At 44.6% G+C, this 25,096-nt stretch overlaps 1 protein-coding gene across 14 annotated transcripts in view; it reads left to right on the forward strand.

Annotated features, from left to right (window-relative positions):
- Window positions 1–25,096, forward strand: part of LOC144768069 (alpha-2-macroglobulin-like protein 1) — a 618,955-nt gene that overhangs the window by 491,821 nt on the left and 102,038 nt on the right. For all 14 annotated transcript variants that reach the window (XM_078651444.1, XM_078651445.1, XM_078651446.1 and 11 more), the window contains exon 31: window positions 20,725–20,846. In XM_078651444.1, coding sequence (XP_078507570.1) covers window positions 20,725–20,846 — 122 coding nt within the window. The remainder of the gene's footprint in view (window positions 1–20,724; window positions 20,847–25,096) is intronic.

The following is a 25,096-nucleotide window of genomic DNA, read 5'->3' on the forward strand; positions in this document are numbered from 1 at the left end:
TAGAGGCAGAATCTCAGTGGGCAGAGGACATTCTTGTTCGTATTGTAGAAATTCTTGTGTTTTCAAATATGGGTCAAAAACATATTCAACGTCTGTTGCAGCAAGAGAATTAACCCATTGTATCCATCTTGGATGTAAAGCTTTTGCATTTGGAATGTTCGCTTTTGTCACTGCCTCTAAGGCTGGTACAGGTATAACAACCATTATGCATTTTCCCTGTGCGAGGGCTCTCTCTTTTTCTACTGCAGTTTGAACCACTGTCAGAATTTTTTCTGTTGAAGTGAATTTCATTTCAGCTTGTGTGTACAAGTGTGATTTATAAGCTATTGGTACCTATTCTCCTTCACTAAAGGTTAAGGATGTGAATCTGCATCTCCCTGGGATGATTCGGATTACAAGGTTGCGTACTTTTGTGCGTGTTTGTAAATGTGTTGTTGCTAACATGTCTGTTTGCGCTGAACGCAAAATTTCTGTGTGTTTTTGAGTCCAATTAATTCGTTTGAAATCAGGTTTGATTAGTTCATAGAGAGGTGTAACCCTTTCTGCGTAGTTTAGAATGTAAGTTCTTCCGAAATTTAGGAAAACTAGAATTGACTGTAAGTTTTTCAGCGTTTTTGGAGGTTGGAGCAGCGCACATTTCTCTAGAAAGTTTTCTGCCAGGCTTTTGCCTTCACTTGAAAGTTCGTATCCTAAGAATAGGACGTTGAGGTGGGCAATTCTTGATTTCTTAAAATTTAATTTGTACCCTTCAGAGGCGAAGCCAAGTATTATGGTGTTTACCCTGTTCAAGTGTCTATCCAAGTTGTCGTCCGTTAGATAGATGTCATCGACATAAGATAATGCCTCATCATCATACGTTTGTAGTAACTCTGTTACTCTGGCTGAAAATAAGCCTGGGCTATTCTTGAATCCCTGGGGGAGAAGACAGATATGACGCTGTGTCCCCATAATTGAGAAAGCGGTCAAGTACCTGCTTTCAGGTGCAATATTTTGACAGAAGAAACCGTTAGAAATATCTAATGTAGTTTTATATTTTTGACGCACAATGTTATTTATTAGTGCTGCACTGTGTGCATTTTGTACTGCAAAGATTTTGCAACAAGAGTTTAAATGTCTGTAGTCCAAAACTAGACGATATGTATTATCTGGTTTGGAGACAGGAAACAAAGGATTGTTCATGGACGAGGTGCATGTTTCAATCACCTCTTGGTATTCAAGTTGATCTAATATCTCCCTCACCTGTTTTTTAGCTTCTTGCTTTACTGGATACTGCCTCAGAGCAGTTGGTTGATTTTTTTTACTGGATTTTGTGGTGAGGGAGAGTCCTCATCCCATCCTATGTGATTTTTATATAATGCTGGAGCTTGGGCTAATGCCCATTTTCTGGCATAAGTGTATTTTTTATGAATTGGAATATGATTTGAGAAGGCTGGCATAATGATTTCTTCGCCATGTGGGCACTCCCTGACAAATGTATGTGGCCAGTTTTTCTCAGCTAGAAGAATGTCATAACCCTTAGAGAGTTTCTCCCAAAAGAGTGCTCTTATTTTTCTCGGTATGTCCCCATCCATCTGGAGCATTATTTCATATAACTTATGGGGTACACTAACTCTGGTTTCCTCAGTTTCAACCTGAATGCATTTATTCAAGTCCACTGTCTCCAGATGATTCTTCAGGATCTTGCGAGCTATAGTGACTTCTGCTGCGCCGTCTAGCATTGTCTGGGCTCACTCCCCGTTCTTGAGTTGTGTCCTCAAGATCCCTGGCATGTCTGAATTTTAGACCTGCTACCTTCTTCTTGGTGAATTGGGGTTTCTTATTTTTTGGAACGTGTTGATCGTCTCTGGATTTCACGCGTTCTTCCTTGTAGTCTGACCGTCCTCTTCTTTCCGATTTCTGTGAGGAAGTCTGAAAGGTATGAGAGGAATGTGTATCAGTATCTTGATATCTATCAGGTTTTCTCAAATTATCCCTGTTCGAGAGGTTATACCTCTTTTCAGAGGGCTCCTTTTGAGGAGACCTACCTCTGGACTGAGAATGCTTCTCTTTAGGAAGCGTCTGTTTAGTGTTTTCCCACTTCTTTTTAGGACTCTCTGTTAGTTGGGGCTTGACTGGTTTCCCACCCAAAACTATCTCTACCTAGTTCTTCATAGGATTTTTCAATAATTCTGGCCAGTTCATATGGTTGCTCAGTTACATCAAGTTCTTTTAGTTTTTGACGGATCGCCACGGATGCTGCTTCACCTTTAATATTAGCTAATATTATTGCTGAGACTTGTCTGAAATCCTTTAGTAATTTCATACCTAGATTCAAAGCAGGCTCTGCCCCGTATTCATTTTGAATCTGTTCAGGACATCTGGTATTACCGCCATAGATGAAACACTGTGTGTTTTTGTGTAGATTGCACCAAAGACTGTACCCCAAGTATCATAGTCCGCCAGGTGTGGTGCGATCCCCATTGGTAAACAGATTGTTAGAATCCTGGGTTTCTCATGAGGTGAACTATCAGGAAATACTGCATCTATTTGAGTAATTTTTTGAGCTAACCATAATGAAATTTGTTCCCTTTTTGCGGGCAATTTACCAATGACTGATTGTATAGTCTGTGGTGTAATTTTATTTGTGTTCCCCTGGTGAGGAGTGTGTTGTGGAATCTTTATAGCAGGTAGGACTGTTAAAGTCCGTATGACATATTGAACCAATTGTCTATGTAATTTGATTAATTGTTTTAGTTGAACCAATAGTTCTGCATCTCACATTCTTTCAATGTCAGGATGTGGTGTATAGCTGGCTAATACCGGCCATGTGGCTCCTGGTCTACCTAGTAGACCAAGCCTGGTAATGTGATTTTGATGTTGTAGGGCGCCTTTAAACCAGAGCGCATGCTCTTGGTATGTTAACGGAATTTCAACATCCTTGAAAGGAGTGTATTCCGCTGGAGGTTCCTCTATCTTGTAGAAGTGGAACACATGTGTTGTTGGATTTGCTTCTGAGAAGATAATCCATGAATAGAAAACCTCTGTCTGCCGATACTCATGTGCCTCTATGACAAAAATTACTCTACCACCTCTTCATGATAGGCCATTCGTTATAACCTTGATAGTGATGGTTTTCCTTAAATTTTCCGGGATGATTATAGCATCCGCGTCGTCTTCATTAAAACCTGTAATGTCAAAACCTGGTCGGGCTGCTGCTGCAGCTCCACCGGTTGCGTTGTTGGTTCTTGTAGGTCTACCGTTTTCAGTATCGCTATCCGACATTTTGTTGACTGAAAGTCTGCAGAGCAAGCTTCAAGGAAACAAAGATAAGGTGCACAATATTTTGGAACACTGTATCCTTCATGTTGAACAAACCAAAAACTAATACATAGGATTTTCGTCCTACTCAGCTATGGCGGATATTATCCTTATACCCACTCCAGATGTCTATTCGGAGTATTTTACGGGAAAAAAGGGGGTCTCTGTGAAAAGCACGACTGAGTTACTCTAGTATCTAGTGTTAAATTAGGTCGACTAGGTCTCTATCAAATATATTAAACTTAATAGTGAGTGCCAGCTAGCTCAGAGGTCACTAGAAACTTTCTCGAATAAACAAGAAGGAATTAGTATCTGACAACCGCATAAACGTGACAACTTTGTTTCCCCAAGGATAAAAACGTATCTTCAGAGTCGTGGAAACAATAGATAGATATTTTACTCAGTCAATAGTGCATGCTTCGTTTCACCAGAGGTGCAGAGAAATAGAGAGTCGGGCGTTTTCAATAAAAGTATTTATTGAACAGTCTTCTTTCTCATGCAGAAGAAATGAATTGCTACAATCGTAATACTGGCTGTAAAGTATAATGCGCACAGCAAGAATAGTATTATAAAATAATACTGTAGAAGCATGGTATGGTTTCTAAGCCATAAAATATATACATAAATAACAATGACTAAAAGTACTCAACTGGTGCTTCTAAAATATGCCTACTCCAATGTACCTAACCTAAGTCTAGTACGAGGGAAGAAGTAAGTGAGGTGTAGCATGGGTTTAGTATTCTTTGCCAAGAATCTATCCAAGATTTCTCTTAGGGTCTAATCAGCTCCATACTTGGTTTTAGAATGAAGGAGGTCTGTTTTCTCTGTCTCGAGACTCGATTTCCCAACCCCGCAAGGGGAGCTTGGAAACACTGGAGCTCTCAGCAAGAGAAAACACTGCGTCTTTCGGAGGGTCGGCTTCATTCGGCACTTGCTCCAGCTGTAGCGAGCTGTGTCGGGCAAGTAGATAGTCGAGCTGCTCCAAACCACCGTGTGTTTGCTAGGGCAAGTGTGGTCATATTTATACCTTGAAGGTGCTGAGTTTGACGTAAAGTTAGACATAATAACGTCATCAAAAAATCGCAGTTCTTTGAAAACTCCATATGTTCTTGGACAAATCCTTATTCAAGCAAGGGGAAGTCCCTAACTGCTGAAGCCGAGTTTTCCAAGAAATTGTTGTGGCTTTTCGGAACTAGTGGAAGTGTTCATGCCTGTATTTCTACTGCATGGGCTATGTCTAAATATGGTTATGATTTCTATGCCTATTTTAGGGCAAGGTAATTTATACCTATATAAGGGCATGAATCGGTAAAATTACACTAGGGTCCTAAAATGCTATACAACACCTCCAGACCTGCACCGGAACTGCCACACACTGGACCCCCCTGGGGGGGGTCTTATATCACCAGTAGAACAATCTATGCATCAGGTGGGGGGGCCGCTGCAGCACACCAGTCCATCAAGCCACTCTCAAGCCTCCGTGATATCCACTCCAGGGTCGTGGACCAGGGTCAGCGGACTCGACAATTCTCGCCTCGGTGCCTACTCTAACCAGGGATCACACTCGGCAACTCTGGGCATTAAGCTTGCCTCATCTCTACAACGGCCCCCCACAGACGCCGGGGGTGCCTGGTTTCACCTTGGAGATACCCAGAAGGGACCATCTCACAGGGAAAGCCAGGACGGGTTCCCCAGCGGTCTCCAGCGCCGGGACGCTTACGGGCAGCTGTGCGCTTTCCAAGTCCAACACATTTACATCACATTACATTTACACTCTGGCCCCCAGCGCTGTTTTTTACAACCTCGCCCGGTCCGGCTGCATCCATGCTGGCAACAGTCGCCGGGGCACAACACCCCTGCCTGGGCTATCTCCACCGGACCTCTGTGGCTGAGCGACCCCTGTCTGGGCCAGCTCCGGTCCATGAATCCAGTAGGCCGGCCCACGATGTTAGGTCCAATTCAATGCCGCAGACGATATGCTGGCCTCGGGTGTTAGCGCTCTTCAGTCCCAGTCAGCAGGTGCCACCACCCCGGCGAGCAAAGGTATGCAGCATTAGTGGGGGCTTGGCTGCAGTTCGTGGCTGTCCTCACAGAAGGGGGGGTCGGGGGTCATCGCAGCATACCAGGCTCAGTGCAGCGCCCGTCTTTCAGTGCGTCTGCTAAAGGCTGCAGCGCATCCCCGGGGCTCGCGTGATTCAACCCCGGGGACTACGTGCAGTGCGCGGCTACCGATTGCCACCCTACTCGGTCTGGTCGGCTCCCACGCAGGCGATGGGTGTATGGGCAGCTCACCGTCGCTCTAGCCAATTCCGTTAGCCGGATTTGCACAGGATGTAGGAGACCGGGTCCAGAGCTCCGCTAAAACGCAACCGCCATGTTCAGCTGTCGGCCACGCCCCCTCACCCATATGTGCCTTAAGCACACATTTTACACTGGTGGCAATAAATACGTCAGGTTGCTAGTACAGTGTCTGTTCTGAGAGACAATACAAAAGCATAAGTAAGATCAGGAATGAGAGTAGGGAGGAGATCACGGAGGACAGACAAATATTGGCTGTATTTCATAAGTTTTACCAATCCCTATGCTGTGATGACACTATCCTTCAATGATAATACTATCCCTACATACTTAGATAGGGCCCAAATAACAAGGTTATCCATTGCATAAGCACATAAACTAGAGGGGCTGATAAGGCTCAAAGAGGTGATCTTGGCAATAGCTTGTCTGAAACCTCTAAAATCCCCAGGCCTAGATGGCTTCTCACCTGTATTTTACAAAACATTCTGCCACGTCAGAAAACTCACCTTTTCCCCAAAAACGAATCCCCCGGCATAGCCATCAGCAGTCTTCCTCGTTTTCATAGCGCCGTGATATCCTATGGGATGAGTGTTGCGCTTTACAAATACCGGAAATAATAATAATAATGGCCCAGTACTCATCAGACTATTTAATACCTTTACTGACACAGGGACACTCATCCAACTTATGCTCAAAGCCTCCATCAGGGTATTCCCCAAGCCCGGAAAAGACAAAATTGCTGTGTAGTTCATATAGTGAAGGAGTGTGGCTCAATGGTTAGAGCGGCAGACCCTGATGCAGAGTTCTGGCCAGGGACCAGGGTTCGATTCCCGCCTCGACGGGGTCTCGGGCTCAATTTCCTCGGACCTGTTAATTCTTGCCTCGGTGCCTATTCTAATCACGGGCCCACGCTGCAACTCTGGGCAATAGTTTGCTTAGCCTCCACACCGACCCCAACAGCGCTAAGGATGCCTGGCTTCACCCTGGGGGTGCCCAGGAGTGAACACTTCACAGGGAAAGCCAGGAGGGGTTCCACAGCGGTATGAGTATCAGCGCCAGGAAGCCGAATAGGCGACACCGCAAGGTGACCGTCTGGTGACGCTCTATAAGTACCATGACATTTGACGACATGAGATATATGCCAATCTTCCGCTTGAATATTGATGCAAAACCCTTTATGAACATCCTAGCAACCAGATTGAACTCATACATGCCCGGCCTGATCGAGCTTGACTATGCAGGCCTCATCCCTACCAAACACTGCAGGGACAATACCAAACGCATGCTACATATCATCAAATAGGTCCATTGATTCAAAAGGGTGACTCTCCTGCTAACAATAGATGCAGAAAAAGCATGGAACAGAGTTCACTGGCCCTGTCTAATTGCTACCTGTAGTGCTTTGGATTTAGACACTAGGTATGGAGTTTCTACATTTCTGCATGGGCCAGGGAGAGGGTGAATGGGGTCTCCTCTGATGTATTTCCTATACGAGAGGAACAAGCCAGGGATGTCCAAGACCACCAAAGGATCAACCTTTTCCACAAGGTTAAGTTTTTTTAACCTTTATTTTTGGCTTACGTTTTCACAGGTGGTGAAGTGAGCTAAAGAAATACAATGGATTTAACCCAGATCTGTGACTGGGGTGAGTGTCTCAAAAGTTTCAGCGCTTCGTACATCATCTCCTTGTGTTTACGTTCTTCACCCTAAGTTGGCAGGGTATGCCCAGACGTGGGTCCCTTGCTCACTATGCCTTTGGATACAAGCTAGCCTGGATGATGAGGGGTGTTATCCCAAAACCGTTCCCAGGATGCTCGTGTCCTGTCCAGGGAAGACATGGCTTGGCATTTCAGGCTGGACTGTTCCTATGAGGAACAGGGTCAAGACTGATTTGCATATGGCTGGGTCTAAACTGGGGTGGAGAAATGAGCTAAAGAGCGATGATGGATTAAACCCAGATCTGTGACTGGGGGTGAGTGTCTGAAAAGTTTCAGCGCTCTGTCCATTTTCTCCTTGTGTTTGCTTTGTTTGCCCTAAGTTGGTAGGGTATGCCCAGACATGGGTCCCTTGCTCACTTTGCAAATGGATTCAAGCTAGCCTGGCTGATGAGTGGTGAAACCCAGAGACCGGTCCCAGGATTCTTGTTTCTGTTCCAGGGAAGACATGGCTTGGCATTTCGCGCTGACTGTTCCGATGAGGAACAAGGTCGAGACTAATTTGCATTTGGCTGGGTCTGAACTGGGATGGCGAAATGAGCTAAAGAACGATAATGGATTAAACCCAGTTCTGTGACTGGGGGTGTGTGTCTGAAAATGTTCAGTGCTCCACCCATCATCATGTGTTTGCTAGGTTCTCACGGTGTCATACATACATATCATATAATTTTACATGGGTACGTACTCAATTGCATTTGTCAGAGGCACCTTATACGTCATATAAATCATTCACATTTATACAATAACATGCATGCTGGGTTTTGGTGCAGGGCCATTCGTTTCAGTGCAGTATGGGTATGGTTCATCGTTGAACCTATTAGCCCAGTGTCATCAGTCTTTATTACCAACGCACCATAACCAGTCCAGTAGGGAACTAATGGCATTGTGTTTATTGAGTGGGCCCTGTGCAGTCCCGCTTCCACAGGTAATCCCTCAGAGGTTGGCAGATATCTCTAGGCCTGGACGTGGGAGGCTGTAATGCGCAAAGAGTTCACTACTTGTTTCACAGTACCTCAAACTTGTAATCAGTGTTTGTACAGCTGGTGTGCGCTTGCTTCCCCAGTGTAGGGCAAGCTCCCTTTTTGCAAGAGGCCGTGCAATTACCACAAACCTACATGATGCTTTAGATATATTGGTGCAAAAAGAATAAGTGATGGACAGAATGCAGAACAATGTCATTTACTCACCCCAGTACAGAGATCTGGGCCTAAATCCATCGATTTTTGCTCACCATGCCATTCCAGTTTGGACCCAGCCATATGCAAGTCAGTCTTGACCCTGTGTCCAATGGGAACAGTCCAGCCCGAACTGCCAGGCCAGGTTCTCCCTGGACTGGAAACAAGCATCCTAGGACCGGTTTTGGGGTTTCACCCCTCATCAGCCAGGATAGCTTGACTCCAGTGGCATGGAGAGCACGGGACACACGTCTGGGCATACCAACCCCACTCAGGGAGACAAATGCAAAAAGAACAATTGATGGACAGAATGTAGAACAATGTCATACATTCACCCCAGTACAGAGATCTGGGCCTAAATCAATAGTTTTTTTTGCTCACCATGCCATTCTAGTTTGGACCCAGCCATATGCAAGTCAGTCTTGACCCTGCACCCAATGGGAACAGTCAAGCCCGAACTGCCAGGCCAGGTCCTCCCTGGACTGGAAACAAGCATCCTTGGAATATTTCTGGGTTTCATCCCTCATCAGCCAGGATAGATTGACTCCAGTGGCATGGAGAGCACGGGACCCACGTCTGGGCATACCTGTCCCACTCACGGTGACAAATGCAAAAAGAACAATTGATGGACAGAATGCAAAACAGTGTCATACATTCACCCCAGTACAGAGATGTGGGCCTAAATCCATCGTTTTTTTGCTCACCATGCGATTCCAGTTTGGACCCAGCCATAGGCAAATCAGTCTTGACCCTACGCTCAATGGGAACAGTCCAGCCCAAACTGCCAGGCCAGGTCCTCCCTGAACTGGAAACAAGCATCCTAGGACCGGTTTCGGGCTTTCAGCCCTCAACAGCCAGGATAGCTTGACTCCAGTGGCATGGAGAGCATGGGACCCACGTCTGGGCATACCTGTCCCACTCGCGGTGACACATGCAAAAAGAACAATTGATGGACAGAATGCAGAACAATGCCATACATTCACTCCAGTACAGAGATCTAGGTCTAAATCCATTGGGTTTTTTGTCCACCATGCCATTCCAGTTTGGACCCGCCCATTTATAGTGTATTAGTGTATGACAGTGATTGCAGGACACCAAGAGGGGTTGAGTACAACATTCTAGCCAGATTTTATCTGTGAGTGGGTGCCCCAGATCCGCCTCCCAAGCACCCCTCAGCCTGGTGTCTCGTACCGGCATGAGCTCTAAACATGCACGATACAGCCTAGAGATGAGTCAGTCTCCATCAATGTCCATGTTGAGCAGTGTGAGTGGTGCAAAAAGATTCGGTTCTAACTGGTATGTCAGTATTCTATCCCTAAGAGCAGCTTAGAGCCGGTTTAAGACAAAATGATCAAGGTAAGGGGCATCTCGAAAACGAGTGTCTTCCGTGCAGGGGATGGCATAGCCATTGGGAAAAAGGTCCCCAAATGTGTGTATTGCATACTGTTGAAGGGTGTGTTGCACCAATGGTTCTTGTGTCCCATTGTGTCACCATGGGTCAGCCCCAATGGAAGTGCCGGTGAATATAGTAACATGCCACCCGTCATTCTGAATAGTTTCATACATGCCCAACTGGTAGGCGATGCAGTTTGAATGTCTTTTTGGTCTTGCAGCAGGCCAGCTGGCAGTAAAGCTCTTAACAGCATGGGAGCCGCAAGGTCCACCTCCGGTTTAGCGTAAGGGATGCGTGCATCCGGGTGATGCTAATGCCAAGCGTAGCTACACTGTGTGACCAAGTAGTAAAGATGGATATTTGGAACTCCAAATCCCCCTCGCTCGTAAGTGAGGACAAGGGTATTCCAGCAAATGCAGGGCTGTTCCCTCCCCCCCAATTGAGACGTGTCCAGAGCGTGCTAATTTTAGCAAAAAAAGCATTCCTTAAGGGGATAGGAATATTGTTGAAAAGATAGAAAAAATCTGGGGCAGAACCAGCATTTTAATGTTGGCTATATGCCCAACTATAGAAAATGGGAGTCGGAGCCATTTATCTATCCTGGCACCAAGCTTGTCCACCACGGGCCTATGGTTGAGCTGCAGAACATGTTCTTTGTCCCTGTGCAGGAATATTACCAAGTATTTAGTCTCTGCCCCAGGCCAGGTCAATAGGAACTTGCCACATGTTCGATCTTTTACATCTATCAATCCGAAGATCTCTAGTTTTTTCCAGTTTATGTGTAGCCCAGAGAGAGCTTCAAAGCAAGACACTTTGCTTAGGAGTGATGGAAGTTTATAAGCCGGGTCCCTCACATAAAGCACTACGTCATCTGCATACAATGTTATTGATGGGGGCCAGTGCTAAACTGAAGCCCCCGATTAAAGAATTTTTTGTGTAGATGCTGCACCAGGGGATCCATTGCTATTATAAAAAGGAGTTGCAACAACGGCAGCCCTTCCTAGTTCCACGGGACATGGGGAATGACTCCGTCAATGTGTTGTTAAGCCTGATGCGCGCTGTTTTTAGTGTATATAGAAAAAGTATGAGAGACATAAATTCCATGAGGAATACCAGTTTCTGCAGCGTGGCATGCAGAAAGGGCTATTCCAAGGATTCAAAGGCCTTTTCAGCATCCAATAACGCCGACACACCCAGTACTGTAGCGGCTATCCTATGGACTACAGTGAAAAATGTCAGTATATTTAATGCAGTAGATCTGTGTGGTATGAAGCCCGCTTGCACTGGTGATATTATGTCCCATGAGTAGTTCCAGGTGGGTTGCTGTCATCTTGGCCAATATTTTATTATCAAAGTTTAACAATGATAATGGTCTGTAGGAGCCGCATTGTAATGGGTCCTATCGGGCTTCAGAAGTAGAATTATGACCTCTTCTCTGAATGTAGGTGGAAGTGCACCCATTGTCAGCACCTCTGCGTACACCTCAAGGAGATATGCTGCAAGTAGGTGTTTGTATGCCTTATAGAAGGCACCTGAGAATCCATCAAGGCCGAGCGCCTTGGCACCATCCATACCATCTATAGCGTGTATGATGTCTTCAGTAGTGAAAGGCTAGCTTCAGAACTTCTACTGCGCACTCATGAGCCAATCCATTGCCACCTCATCTAGATAGCTATAGATGTCACACGTGTCGTTTCTTGATTTAGATGTGTAGTAATTAAATAACTCATGTTGTATACCTAGTGTGTCTGCTATATATTGGCCATCGAACCTCTGTAGACTAGCTATATACGATTGCCCCTTCCATGGTTGTAACAGCTGAGCCAGCGTTCACCCTGGCCTCTCTCCCTCTCTGTACCTGCGGACTCTAGCATATTTCCCCCCAAAATGGATCTCCCTCTCCACTGATTCCTTATAGTCAGCCAGTAGGCCCGCCCACCTAGTCAAGTAGTCTGGGGCACTGCACATGGGCTGCGCACCATCTAAAGTCAACAGGTCTCTCTCCAACCTGAACAGTGTGCGCCGGATGTACCTCAGTATTCCCGCTTGTTTGGAGATACAGACATCCATTTTGTACACCTTGAAGGCCTCCCACAAGGTGGCTTGTGACGAGACTGATCCCTTATTGAGCTCGAAATAGCCTATTGTCACCGTACAGAGTTCTGCCTGAAATACAGCGTTGTTTAATGCCACGTCGGGGAATCGCCACTGCCTCTCAACCCCTCATACCCCAGGGACACACAAAGTCAAAACCACCAGTGAATGATCGGATAACGTATCGGGGAGATGTCTGCTATCTAAGACCCATGGTATGAGGGTGCTCGATAGGAGCCAGTAGTCTAGACGTGTCCATGTGTCATGTTGCTTTGGGGGGTGTGTATAAACTTATTCCTGGGGGTGTTGCTGTCCCCCTACATCTGTCAGTGCATATGCATCGCACAGAGCCTGCAAGACTGTGCGTGATTGGGGTTTGTTGATGGGGGCCATGGCAGTACTATCTGGCTTCAGGTCAAGTAGGATATTAAGATCACCCCGAGAAAAATGTGGTCTTTGTATACTAGGTCTATTTGTGGTTGTAAGTGCTGATAAAAATGTAGGTCATCCACATTTGGGGAATATACGTTGACTAGTAGGATATGTTGCCCCATTAGATGCCCCGCAACTAGCAGGTTTTGCCCCTCTTCATCACTTAGTGTGGACGTGTGCTTAAAAGGTAGGGTCTTCAGTATTAGTATGGAGACACCTTGTGAGTAGGAGCTATAGTCAGAGAAGAAGCGGTGAGTTCCCCTGGTAGAGGCAAATGTAGGTGGGCCGGTGGGTGCTAAGTGTGTTTCCTGTAGAAACACGATATTGACCATGTGTCAACGAGCGTACCGTAACACCTGTCTGCATTTACATGTGTTGTTTAGCTCCCTCACATTCCAGGTCATGAACATGATATCTGTATAGGGTCTAACATCAGCCTGATGTACCATACAATCTTTGTAACTGTTATATACTGCAATATGTAACAATAAAGCTGTTAGATCATGACACCGAGAGTGTAGAACAAGAAAACCCTGCATAAAGAACAGCTCCTAATGTTCACAACCTCCTCCCTTTCTTGGCAGCTGTCTACCAAGTACAACCCTCATATAACATAATTTCCAACTTCAAAACTCCCAGTCGCCATAAATGGCAGCAAAGTAGAATACATGTTAACGCCACGGGGGATGACAACGATACGTCAAGTCCCCACATCCTGCAGGAGAAAAGGTATAATGAGTGTTCTACAGCTGCATCCCATTCACTTCCCTTTACACCTGGAAAAGAAATATCAGTATCATTGCAATGTTATTTAGCCACCACGGTAGAGTCATGAAGCCATGCACCTTTCGAGGTCAGCCAAGTGGGAGTAGGTCTATGCTGGACCTGGAGTGGATTTCCGGGGGTGATCTCCAGAGGGATTCCCGCTGTTTTTCAAAGAATTGTCTGCAAAAAGTTTGCATGTCTGTAGGGTTGTCAAAGATATGTGGTTTGCTATTAATGTCTACTCTGAGGGGGGCCAGGTAGATCATGCTGTATCAGGGCCTTTACTCCTGTGTACTTGCGTCGAACCACATGTACAGGTATTGTGAAGTCCGGGAACATGGTTGTTGCAGAACCTTGCCGGCTTAGTTGTCCTTTTTCTCTTGCCAGCCTTAAGACAGTGTCTTGGTCCCTGAAATTCAATAGCCTTGCAATTATTGGCCTGGGAGAGCAGCTAGGGTTAGGGCACGGTCCGAGCGGTCAGTGAGCGCGTTCAACTATAAATGTGGCCATGAAGGATTTCCAGCCAAACGCGTCTGTCAACAAGCGTTCGTTCGACCAATTGATCCATGCACCCAGTATTCGTGGATTTTGGAACTAACAAAATGCGTATGTTATTCTGGCTGCTACTCACCTTCAAGTCTTCGTTTTTCATGTCTATCGTTTTCATTAGTTTCTCGAGCCTGTCCAGTTTTATGGCTGTCTGTGCTGCGCCATGTTCGAGGTCCAATATTCTGCCTTCTGCCGTATCCACTCTGAGCTTGTGCCGATCAATGAGCTTCCCCATCATGTCTAGCCTCCTATCAAGTTCATCAAATCTTCAGTCAAGTGCCTTGAAACCTGATCTCAATTCCACCATCAGTGCATTCATGTCCGATGGTGCCCCCCCCCCGCCGTACTCGCGTAGCAGTGTCAGCCATCTCCTGGTTCTGTGCTGCGCTTTGGTTCTTTACTGTGTCAAAAGGCAATCAGTGCTGTTTAGGGTCTCTGTGAGCCATACCCAACTGGGCAAATGCGTGTTTCTCACCTCCACCGCACCCAGCACTGAGCGAGGTCTCGTCCTTTCACCGCTGCGCCTCTATCAGCTCCTCAATATGGCAGCTGGCACCCCACCACAATGGCTGTTCACTTCGTAGGCCTGAATATGCACTCCTCATTCAGCTCATTGAGAGAGGGGGGTGGGCTTGGGCGACTCCAGTGGTGTCTATAGGGGTCCCAGGGGAGCAGGGTTCGATAGTCGTTTTCCACATTGGGGAGCAATGGAGCAAGATAGTAAGGCATAGAAATGAGTCTCTATGTCCCTATTCGGTGCCCCAGCTTCCCATGTCAATCGGTAGGTGCCCCCGGTCCAGAACTGAGGCTCCGCTGGGAGGCGCCGCAGGTAGGATGGCCAGGAAGACAGGCAAGTTCGGTGAGGAGGAGGGAGGGAGACGTGGAGAAAGGAGCCCAGAGCTGTCCGGTGACCAAGTCCCCAGGCTCACACACAACCCCTGTCACCGTAGGGCCTCTGGAGAGTAGACCCAGGCTGGTCTTACCTCTCAGAAGGGTGCAGCTCCGATTGGAATCCCTCTGCACGTCCATTAAAGTCTGCGGCTGCATCTCCCCCCCCCCCCCCCCCCAAACCAGGCTATTTTTTACTGAAATTTTTATTTGTGAAAGGGGTTTTGCTATCACACCACAACCTTTAGTGTTGTTGTATGTGTCTTCTCTTCATCCTTATATTTCAGTCACCATGCAGGCTATATTTGATAACTATCCTTCTTATAACGGAAAGAAGTTCTGGATGGATTAGCTGACTGTTCTTTCTAGAATCTAACTCTAAAAAGCAGTGTACAATTTATTTGGAGATGCCATAAAAAAGGCTAAATTGCAGCAAGGGACTTTGCCTTAAAGCAAAGCAGAAAAAAACTGGGCATGTGCCATCAGACTCACCCACCTCCAGGCAGGACGCCCTGGGCCTGACCAGTCATGATCTCCTCCTGGTGACCCCCGACATTTCATTATGTCTTGTGGGTTCTCACTCAATTTGAGACATTCAAGTTTGATGTTGTCAGAAATAGCTCACACTACCCCCTTCAAGATCTTTCTTGATGTTGAGGGACTTGGTGTCCAGCTGGGGTTCAGCCTCAGCACTCTTGTTTTTGAGGGGTCATTTCCTGGGATCCATTTTGAATTCTAGAAAGAGAATCAGGTGGGTTACCTTACTTCCTCTCACTAGGCAAACTATTTTGTTTATCTAAAGCAGAAAAAAAATGGCCCTGATGTGTAGTGAGTTTTCTCTCAGCATGGTGTGCTAATTGATTGATTGATTTCACTACAGAGGACCTGTAAGGGAAATCTAGTTACTTATGTCCCATTCCAAATGGAGCAGAATGACTGTCACTGCGACCTGGCGGTCCAGTGGCGGCTAGCCAATAGTTTCCAGTGCACAAGGCAGCCTTTTGTCTGGAGTAGACCAGTAGGTGAAAAAAGATGGGTGAGAATGCTACTCTGAGCAGTTGGCTAGACTATTTGCAATCATTTCTCCTACCACCTTTTTTGTAAATGGATTCGATGCCTGACCTGCTGAGGCTTCCACCTCAGACACCCTCTGGTTCCCCCCTCTAAGTAGGGCAAATTTGGCAGACAGGAACTCACCAAATTTTTAGGAGATGCCCAGCACCCACGAAACTCAACATGAGACCATTATATTCATTTTTCTGATACTAGTGTTTGCTTAAGGTTGCACTTACCAAATTCAGATCACTCGCTTGACAAAAATGTTTTTGCGCTTGTGAGGATTTTCCTTTTAGATATGAGGATCGGCAGTCTGGCAGGCTACATAGAGCCACACCCTCTGACGAAAGCTTCTGCTGTGAGCGTTGCTCATCCTTCACAATCTCCATGGGAGTTCCAGAGGCAGCGCAATGCCACATGCCATGCTCTTGAGGTTTATAACATGGGTGCATGGTAGTGTAAGTTCTCCATCATTGGATCTTTCGGAAATTCAGATGCTGGAACATTTTCGCATTGTCAGACTGGGAACCCTTGGTAGTTAGTTATGATTGCAGTGCAAATACACCCCTACATTAAAAAAACAGTGAACATTGAATAAGTGTAGCATATCCACTTTTTATGACCACTCCTTGCAGCTTTGAATGACTCTTATAGTAAGGGAAAACCGCAACCATACTTTTACTATCCTCTTCAATCACAGATTGCCAATAAAATCATTTATATGAGGTTGCTAGCCCTCCCAATTCATGACTTTAACCCGCTGTGGGCTCGGAGGAATGGCCAACTAACATGTAGGCTCTGCAGTTATCCATATGTATCCTGGCTACATTTCTTATGTTGTTGCCCCCATCTTGCCAATGAGCCGACGCCTACTGTTTCCAGTTTTTCGGAAAAAGTCACTGAGACATTGCAGGGAAGCATCGGATCTGTGCTTCTGTAACAACTCAGCCCAAGTTCTAGCAAGAGCTGGGAAGTTTGTTAATATTATTTTAACTGCACTGCACAACGCCCAGTCTTAAGAAACTGACAAGCTCCACTCTCATTGCATAAATTAATGTCGATGGAAGCTAAAACTTTCAGTAATAAGCATTGTGACACCCTTTTGTTATTGTCTTTTTGTTTTCATATTATACACCTTCTCGCGATCAAACGTCCACTTGTGATGCTGCCCTTTGGACTTCAAATGCATCTGCATTTCCAGATCTATAAATGTGTACATAACTTTTACTAATTTTACCTATTTTTAATATTTTACTGAGTATCAATATGTCGCTAGTATGTTACGGTTTTAATTAACTGTTTAATAAAAGCACTTTTTATGACCCAAGCTCTGACCAAGGAGATGGAGAAACGAAGAACTTCAACACCCCACGGAGGTGCAAACAGGTTAAGGCTTTCTACTGCATGTGGAGCTGACTATAGGGAGTCTTAGGAGCTCCGCTCCTTCTTCCGAAATCTGTGTTTGATTTTAAACCTTATGGTTAGCCTTTTTCTCTGGGATCTTCTTCACCCCCCAGTTGCAGGTATTAGGCAAATCCTGTTCCTCCTGTACTTGAGTGGCTGAACCCTGAGTCTTCTTTATGGGTGACTCGCTTCAAAGATGTCTCTTCGGGTCATAAGCTTCACATGGAGCAAAGAAGATATCCATGAGAGATCTTCACACAAGTTGTATGTACTGCCTTGATAAATCTGCCCATTCAATTGAGGATTGTGACGTTTGTCAAACATTCAAACATCTTCAACCCTCAAGGACAGAGATGATGACCTCTTTGAGCCCTGAAAGCTTCTTCTCCTAGCACAGTCAGGTTTTAAAGTCTTTATTTCGATATCCTCAACAAATCTGGTGAATAGTGTTCCATTTTCAATCAAAGGGTAATTTACAAGTTATGAAAATTAACAGTTCTTCAAAATTATCTCTCGCAGAGATTCTTCAGTCCATCAATGGGGACTTCCTAGTTTTCACATATCTGGTATAAGCTTGAGACTATAATTAGTCATCTTTTCTTTTCTTCATTTGATGTTTGTATGAAGCAACAAAGTAATTTATTCACAAATGTAATTTAATGTCTTTTCCACAAAATTGCAAAACGTAATAAAAATCTGTATTAAAAAAAAAATCGGGTATATGCCTTATTTCACACTCCTTACATCTCCAGCACTGAGAGTATTTCAGATGTATGGTAAATTGTGAGCATAAAGATAGGAAAAGAGTACTGGACCAATGTATAGAGTGTAGTATGATAGTCATAACTTTATAATGTTGAGGGTGTACCTAGTGCTTTGCTCTGGCAACATTATGGATGACACAAAGTGCTACAGAGTGGGTAATACCCAGGAGCGAGCAAAGCATTGCAAGCGAAGAGATTTTTAGTTGTCCCGTTTTCAGGAGAAATCTTTGAAGGACACATGTTCTTCTTTTTTTATCAAGAATGGTTTCTTCGCTACATTCTCTGTAGAGAAAGGAAAAGTGGTTTGAAAGAGAATATATATATATATATATTTTTTTACAAATCAGGCCTGCATTCATCACGTCTATTGAGTATGGTAATTTAGCCCAGTTTTTTTAGAAAGGGGTTGGTTATCGAATACTCACATCATGAAAATCTCCTTTGTTTGTTTTGGGGGGAGGGGGGGACACCACTATGTTAAACTCTGTATACTTTGCATATTTGAAAAAAAAAAAGTCTCCTTTGTAGATTTAGGAATTTATTTATAATCACTGAATTCAGTTTTCCATCATGGCATTATGCTCTGATATTCATAAATGTAAGAAGGATATCTTGTGCTTCACCCTGAAACACATTTTTAATTATAAAAATGTAAAAAGAAGCATAGGATTGAAAATAAATCTTTCCATTATGTTATTGAAAATCAAATTAACCAAACCATTTGAAATAATGTATATGTGACTGCTGACAGCACACAAGCAATATAAAAGTAACAGGAAATAGGCCTCCAATACATATTCTGAGATTGGGGAAATGTATCACATTTTAAGGCCTGGAAACTGCCCTATCTCATCACGCAAAGCAGGATGTCAGTCAGGCACTAATGGTTTTTCTGCTCACTGATCAACGATCCTGAACACTTCTGGCTTGTTCCTGAGGTTGGTTTCGACTGCAGTTATTTTCTTCACGATTACGCATTCACACAGTCTCTTAGGACAGTCTCACAGTCTCCTTGCCCCTAAAATAACCTGGTCTAGTTCCCTAAGAAACACTGGGATGGCTACTGAAAGGAAGATTGCTATATTAATGAGTGCCCTCATGAGAACCATCCCAGGATATAGAACCTATACAGATAAGACCCAGGGAAGGTTGCTTTGACAGAGAGTGAGGACTTCCCTGAAAAAGAACACCAGTCATCACAATCTTCTAGAAGATACCACGTTAGTCCAGATACCGGCTCCATCACAGATTGGCGGCTCTGTCTTCCTGTACCCCACACTCTCTTCTACCATTATTTTCACTAGTGGGTGACCAGGTGGGTTTTTATGAAATCTTCTAGAGGACTGCCTAGAAGATTACCATAGGTACCATCCATCACTCCTACTATGCAAATATTGATTATTTGTAGGCACTCCAGATGGAGCAATAGGTAACATCTAATATCTCTCTAGATCCTGACCTTCTGGAGCTAATCAGTGAAACATTTCTAACAACATTTTCTATTTGACTTTTTATGAGAAGTCAGAGAAGCAGACACAGAGCTAGCTTACATTCCTCAAGACAGTCCAGGATAGACTTTCAAGTGGTGGCTTCAGGTTTTCCACATGAGGGAGTGGACAGCTTTTGAAATGCATCAATACTTTTGTTGAGAATCCTTTACTTTAGCTCAAGAATAAATCAAAGAAAATGTTCAAGAGTCATTAAATGTAACAACTACACTACCAATATAACCATTAGCTAGGGACATTTAAGCAGTCCATAAGACCTAGTTCAAACAATTTAAAAATAACATAATTAAATAATTTTGTAGTGACCTGTCAGGGTAAAGGATAGACCAACTTATTTACATATGTCAAATTCATACTCAATTATGAAGTGACCATAAGAGGAGATATAGGTGATAAATGTGTTGTTTTATTGTGCAAATTGCCCTATTGTGAGTTCCTTGTTAGATAAGCAATCAGAAACCATATCTCTGTGGTGTAACCAAAGCCCTTTTGTGATAACAGAGGAAACAAACATTGACAAAGCCAGACCCAGCAGATGTGGATGCACAAGACTAAGGTGTATTTGCACACTGCAACACCACACCTACAGGCACACAGACGTTGTATGGATGCATGCGCATCTGGACATCAAACATAAATGTACACATATGAACACAGACTGAACACATACAGGCACACCCGAACTTTGAGGCATATACAGGTGCATCCACTGTATGTTGGGTGTTTCTATTATCTCAGGTTCTTCTTTTTGATTTATTTGAATATACATTATGTTCTGTATGACTAAGTATTTCTGAATGAGTATCTGTATTTGGGAGCATGTGAATTTTCACTTCTTTGCTTGTAGATGTATGTCTCTTTTAGTATATATGTGTTTGTGTGTATGTGTGTGTTTATGTGCAACTATGCAGCACCATGTCCCTATCTGTGTGTCTGTGTTGTTTCTTGGTGGCTGAATGTTTGTGTTCATGTGTTTTTCTGTCTTCAAATGCATTTCTTTGTTCACATGTGTTGAAATGTCTTCCAGTATGTCTTTGTGTGTGGCGGTGTATGTGCATCTCTATGTATCTCTACATACATGTGTATCTGTATATCGATGTATGTGGGTTTACATGTATGTCTGAGAGCTTCTCTGCATGGTTGTGTGTGTGTGTGTCTGTTTGTGTGTTCTTTGTCCTGTATGTATGTCTCTGTTGTGTGTGTGTGATTTCTCTATATCTGTGTGTGAAATGATTTAGTGTGTCTTTATGTGTCTGGTATTAGACACAGGGGATAGTTGTATCTGCTTTAACAGAGTCTATTGTGACACTCAATGTGTGTCCAAGTAGAGACAACACCTTGTTCTGTCTGCTTCACTGATGACTGTCACTTCTTCTCATCACACAGGTGATATTGACATATAACACCCTGACCCGTGACATTCGTCCAGAATTTTACATCATTGTGGACGCCTACTTGACCTTCTTGACCGATGCAACTAGAAATCTCCTCTTCTTCATCCGTTTAAGGTAAAGGCTCTTGACAAACCTCCTGTGTCTAATACACGTCTCACCACTTCTCTCTCCTACTGCCACTGTTGGCCGAGTGATTGACTTTAGACCACTTTCCTGTGAGGCGGGCTATTATGCTGTAACCTACAGAGATTACTTCAACATTCACCAGTCACTCTGGTATGTTGTCCTGCTTGCCTTTTTTGTTGCAGGTTTGTTGGTAATTTTCAGCTCCAAACAGGTAGACTACAAAATGCTCTAAGAATTGTTTTAACCGCTAAGGTAGCCACGTCTCTAAATCCGAGCCTTGGCCCATCGATGTATGTCACCATTGGCGCCTCTAGTTCATATTTTATCCATCAACGGGCATGGTACCAGAATATTGCAGTCAAATTATTGTTTGGTATAAAAATCTTGTCCTCCATCCTGTTTAACAAAATTATTGTACGACTGGAATTAATAATAGATAATCTATACCCAATATTTTATTTTTGCAAACAATATTTTGTGCCCAATTTTTAACCACAGAGTATTTTTGTAAACACCATTCTTACTTCCAGCCACTTCTAGGAGGGGTGTGTTTATTGGTCCTCATTTCTCAACTGAAGAAATTGCCTCCCTCTGTTTCACACAGCTTGTACAGAAGACTTCAAATGATGCATTGGATAATGTAAATGTTGTATTCTTAACATTGTACAATCTGTTGTAAATATGTTCAGTCCTTCATCAATAGTTTAGGTTCTTGTATTAAGTTTGGGCCCGATTCACAGAACTAATTTAAGACAAAATCCTAAACTTACTACTTTTGGTATTCACAGAAGTTAGGATTTTGTCTTAAGTTTGTCTTAAAACAGACTTAAGACAGACTTAAGACGACATCCTAACTTAAGTCTGTCTTAAGTCTGTCTTATGTCTGTTTTAAGACAAATTTAAGACAAAATCCTAACTTCTGTGAATACCAAAAGTAGTAAGTTTAGGATTTTGTCTTAAATTAGTTCTGTGAATCGGGCCCTAAATTCTTAATTGGAAGTGTCAGAGATAACGTTGGTGTTCTCTTCCAGGGGATCCTCATCAATAGTCATAAGCACTGAATATTCCCGCCCATGTGCGGGACCCCGGAAACAATATAAAAATATATATGTAAAAAACACATATATCTCGCTCCACATATATGTATGTTCATATATTATTTTTCTCACACCAATGCAGCTCCATAACTGAGGCTAAAACAATGTAAACACATAAACATGCACTGCAATTAGTGAGGAAGCAAAGAAAAAACACATTAGGTCAAATAACCTTTGAACTTTGTGTTTTACTGAGTAGAACCACTCATAAATCCTGAAAATTGCTTGTAAATAGACATTGTTAGCCCTCAGGCTGCATTGCAAAACAATAGCATAGAAAATGAAACCATTTTCAACAAAAAACTGGCACCGTGCCTTTAAGGCAGCCATGACCCCAGGCTTCCCATCATGCCTCAGGGGTGACAGTTACGTCAGTTGTTCTTTCCGGCTCCTTCAGTCAGGACCCTGGGGAAACAGCTCCCTTTCTTTTTGGCTTTTTGTCAAAAAATATTCTAGTTAATCTACATTTTTTGCTTTCACTCGACGTCTTTTAGACCTAGGGTGTGATTGCTGCCTTTTTTAAGCTTAAAAAAGGTGATTTTTCTGTCAAAGATGCCTTCCCTCTTTGACAAATGCCCTTCATGTGGAAGGAAGATGGCCAAGACTGACACTCATTCAGTGTGTATCCTGTGCCTACCAGACTCTCATTCTTCGAAAACCTGTGAACACTGCCAGGTTTTACCAACTAGAACTCTTAAAGACCGTGAGAGGATTTGAGTTTATGGGCTTTCTGAGAGAGGAAGATCTCCCAAGAAGCAGAAAAGTCGGAAGGCGCGGTCGACGTCGAAAGAAGCCCCGACTGGTTCACATTCGGCGTCGGGATCGGCGTCGAAGAAGCAGTCGACGGCGACGAAGAAGATGTCTTCAGCGTCAACATCTAAGGTACCTCCGCTACAGACAGCGTCAAGGGATAGGTCACCGTCGAAGCAGAAGAGTTCGACGGCGAGCCAACTGACGTCGAAGCAGCATCGTCATGCTGTGATGTCGAGGCATTCTCCGTCGACGCCTGGCCACTGGCGTTCGGCGTCGAGACATCCTCCGTCGACGACTAATCATGGTCGTTCGGCGTCGAGGGAGCCTCTGTCGACACATAGTCGATCGACGTCGAAGCAGCCCACGTCGACGCCAGGTCAACGGCGTCCGACGTCGAGGCAGCCTCCGTCGCATTCAGACAAGCGGCATTCGACCACGAGGCGCACCCCGTGGCCGACAGAGCACCGGCGATCGGCGTCGAAGCAGCCTCCGTCGACGTCGAACAGACATCCTTCAACGGCGAGGTCGGCGTCGAGGAGATCACGGTCGACGTCGAGAGAGCATCTATCTGCTCGGCGCTCGGCGCCGATACAGCCACCGCCGACGGATCAGCGGAGATCCATGGAGCGGGCGATTCGCAGCCAGTGAATATCTCTCCTTCAAGATCCCAGGAGAGATCGCCTTTGATAGAAAGCGGACCATTGGACCAGTCTCAAGTCCTAAGGTCGCAACTGGGTTCCCCAGGATCAGCATCGGCTGCGGAGGTGGAACAATCTCCATTGCAGGATCCTCCTGCCAAGAGAAGGAGGGTCTCAGAAGAGAGAGCTCGGTCGAGGTCTTCCTCTAGGCAGTCTCTAGTGAGTCTATCCTCAGCCTCCTCGGCATCTCGAAGTAACAGATCCTCGGATGGGCAAAACAGCGATTCGGATAGGGAGAGGTCAAAGTCTCCTGCAAGGTCGCAACAAGATCAAGCGGATCAGCCTCCTCCACGGTCACGTTCACCAGTGAAGGATCGCACCCACAAATCTCCTCCTGTTCGTCTTTCCCCAAGGTGGTATAGACCTCTTCACCACTGGGCCAAGGACAAGGAGACGGCAGATCGGCTGAAGGCGTATCGAGATCAGGCCTTCCGCCGCAAAGAACGGTCTCGTTCTAGAGGACACTCAAGTAAGACTAGAACGCGCTCAAGTAGAAGATCTAGGTCCAGGAGGTCTCGTAGTTCTTCAAATTCATCAAGGACCCGTTCTCAAAGGGATTACTCTCTGACCCTAACAAACAGTCCACGCTCGAGAATATCTCCAACTGAGGATACTTTCTCGTTCCAAGACATCTTGGGCAGGGGAGCCCTGAAGCTAGGAGTGCCTATGACAGCTCCGCAGATCAAGACGACGGTCATCTTTGAAACCCTACAGCACAGAACGGCACCCAAACCCTTGTTGCCGTTGGTCCCAGGTATAATGGAGCCAGTGAATGAAGTCTTCCTGACTCCGGCAACGGTGAAGTCAGTCCCAGCGAGGATTCTCATGAAGTATCGTCCTCCTGATGAGGATCCTTTGTTTCTCAAGTTCAAGTTTCAAAGCTTTATTCGACAGCATTGTCATAAAGCATTTTTACCCTACTCTATACATAATAAATACTATTCTAATTTACAACAGTTAAGATACACATTAAACATAAAGTGCTGTCGGAAACATATTTAAAATGTACAACCGCTTACAAACAGAAACCTGATATAAAAGTGAATAAAAAGTCATCTAAAAACGTTCTACTAATTTTGGACACAATTCATTGAGATAAGGTGCGAGTGCGTATAATCCATGCCCAGCCCAAGTATTTGGCTAGTGCAATGGCGAGACAAGGGGAGCAATTTGTTCTTAGAATTCTAAGCGCTTCTTGATGCATTCTAGTCCCTAAATTTCTACATACAGGTTTTAACCATCTTTGCCTTGGAGCCGCATAAAGGGGGCAGACGAACAGAAAATGTGGAATGTCCTCAACAAGATCCTTACAGTGAGCGCAGATGTTGGCGTTACTAAGGGACCATTTTAATGTAAATGCATTAAGCGGTAGACATCCCACCCTGAACTGGAAATACAGCTTTCTGTCCAATGGTTTTGTGATCAAGTCCCAATAATGTTCACAAGATGGGACTAATTTATGTTCCAAATGCTGGGATGTTAGCACTGAAGGCTGGTTAGATGACAAAACCGAGCTAAGTATCATGTCCCAGTACATTTTCTTTAACAAATCCTTGGAGGGAAAAGCTGCAGGGTCAGTAATAGTCCATAAGTGGTCGAGATGGAGCTTGTTTAATAGATTCTTGATTTCTTTTAACCACGTGATTTTATGGAACCGATCAGAGTTGACAATGTCCAAGAGTGCAGCAGC

Source organism: Lissotriton helveticus, chromosome 7 (genome assembly GCF_964261635.1).
Source record: "Lissotriton helveticus chromosome 7, aLisHel1.1, whole genome shotgun sequence".
In the NCBI taxonomy this organism is placed as follows: Eukaryota; Metazoa; Chordata; class Amphibia; order Caudata; family Salamandridae; genus Lissotriton; species Lissotriton helveticus.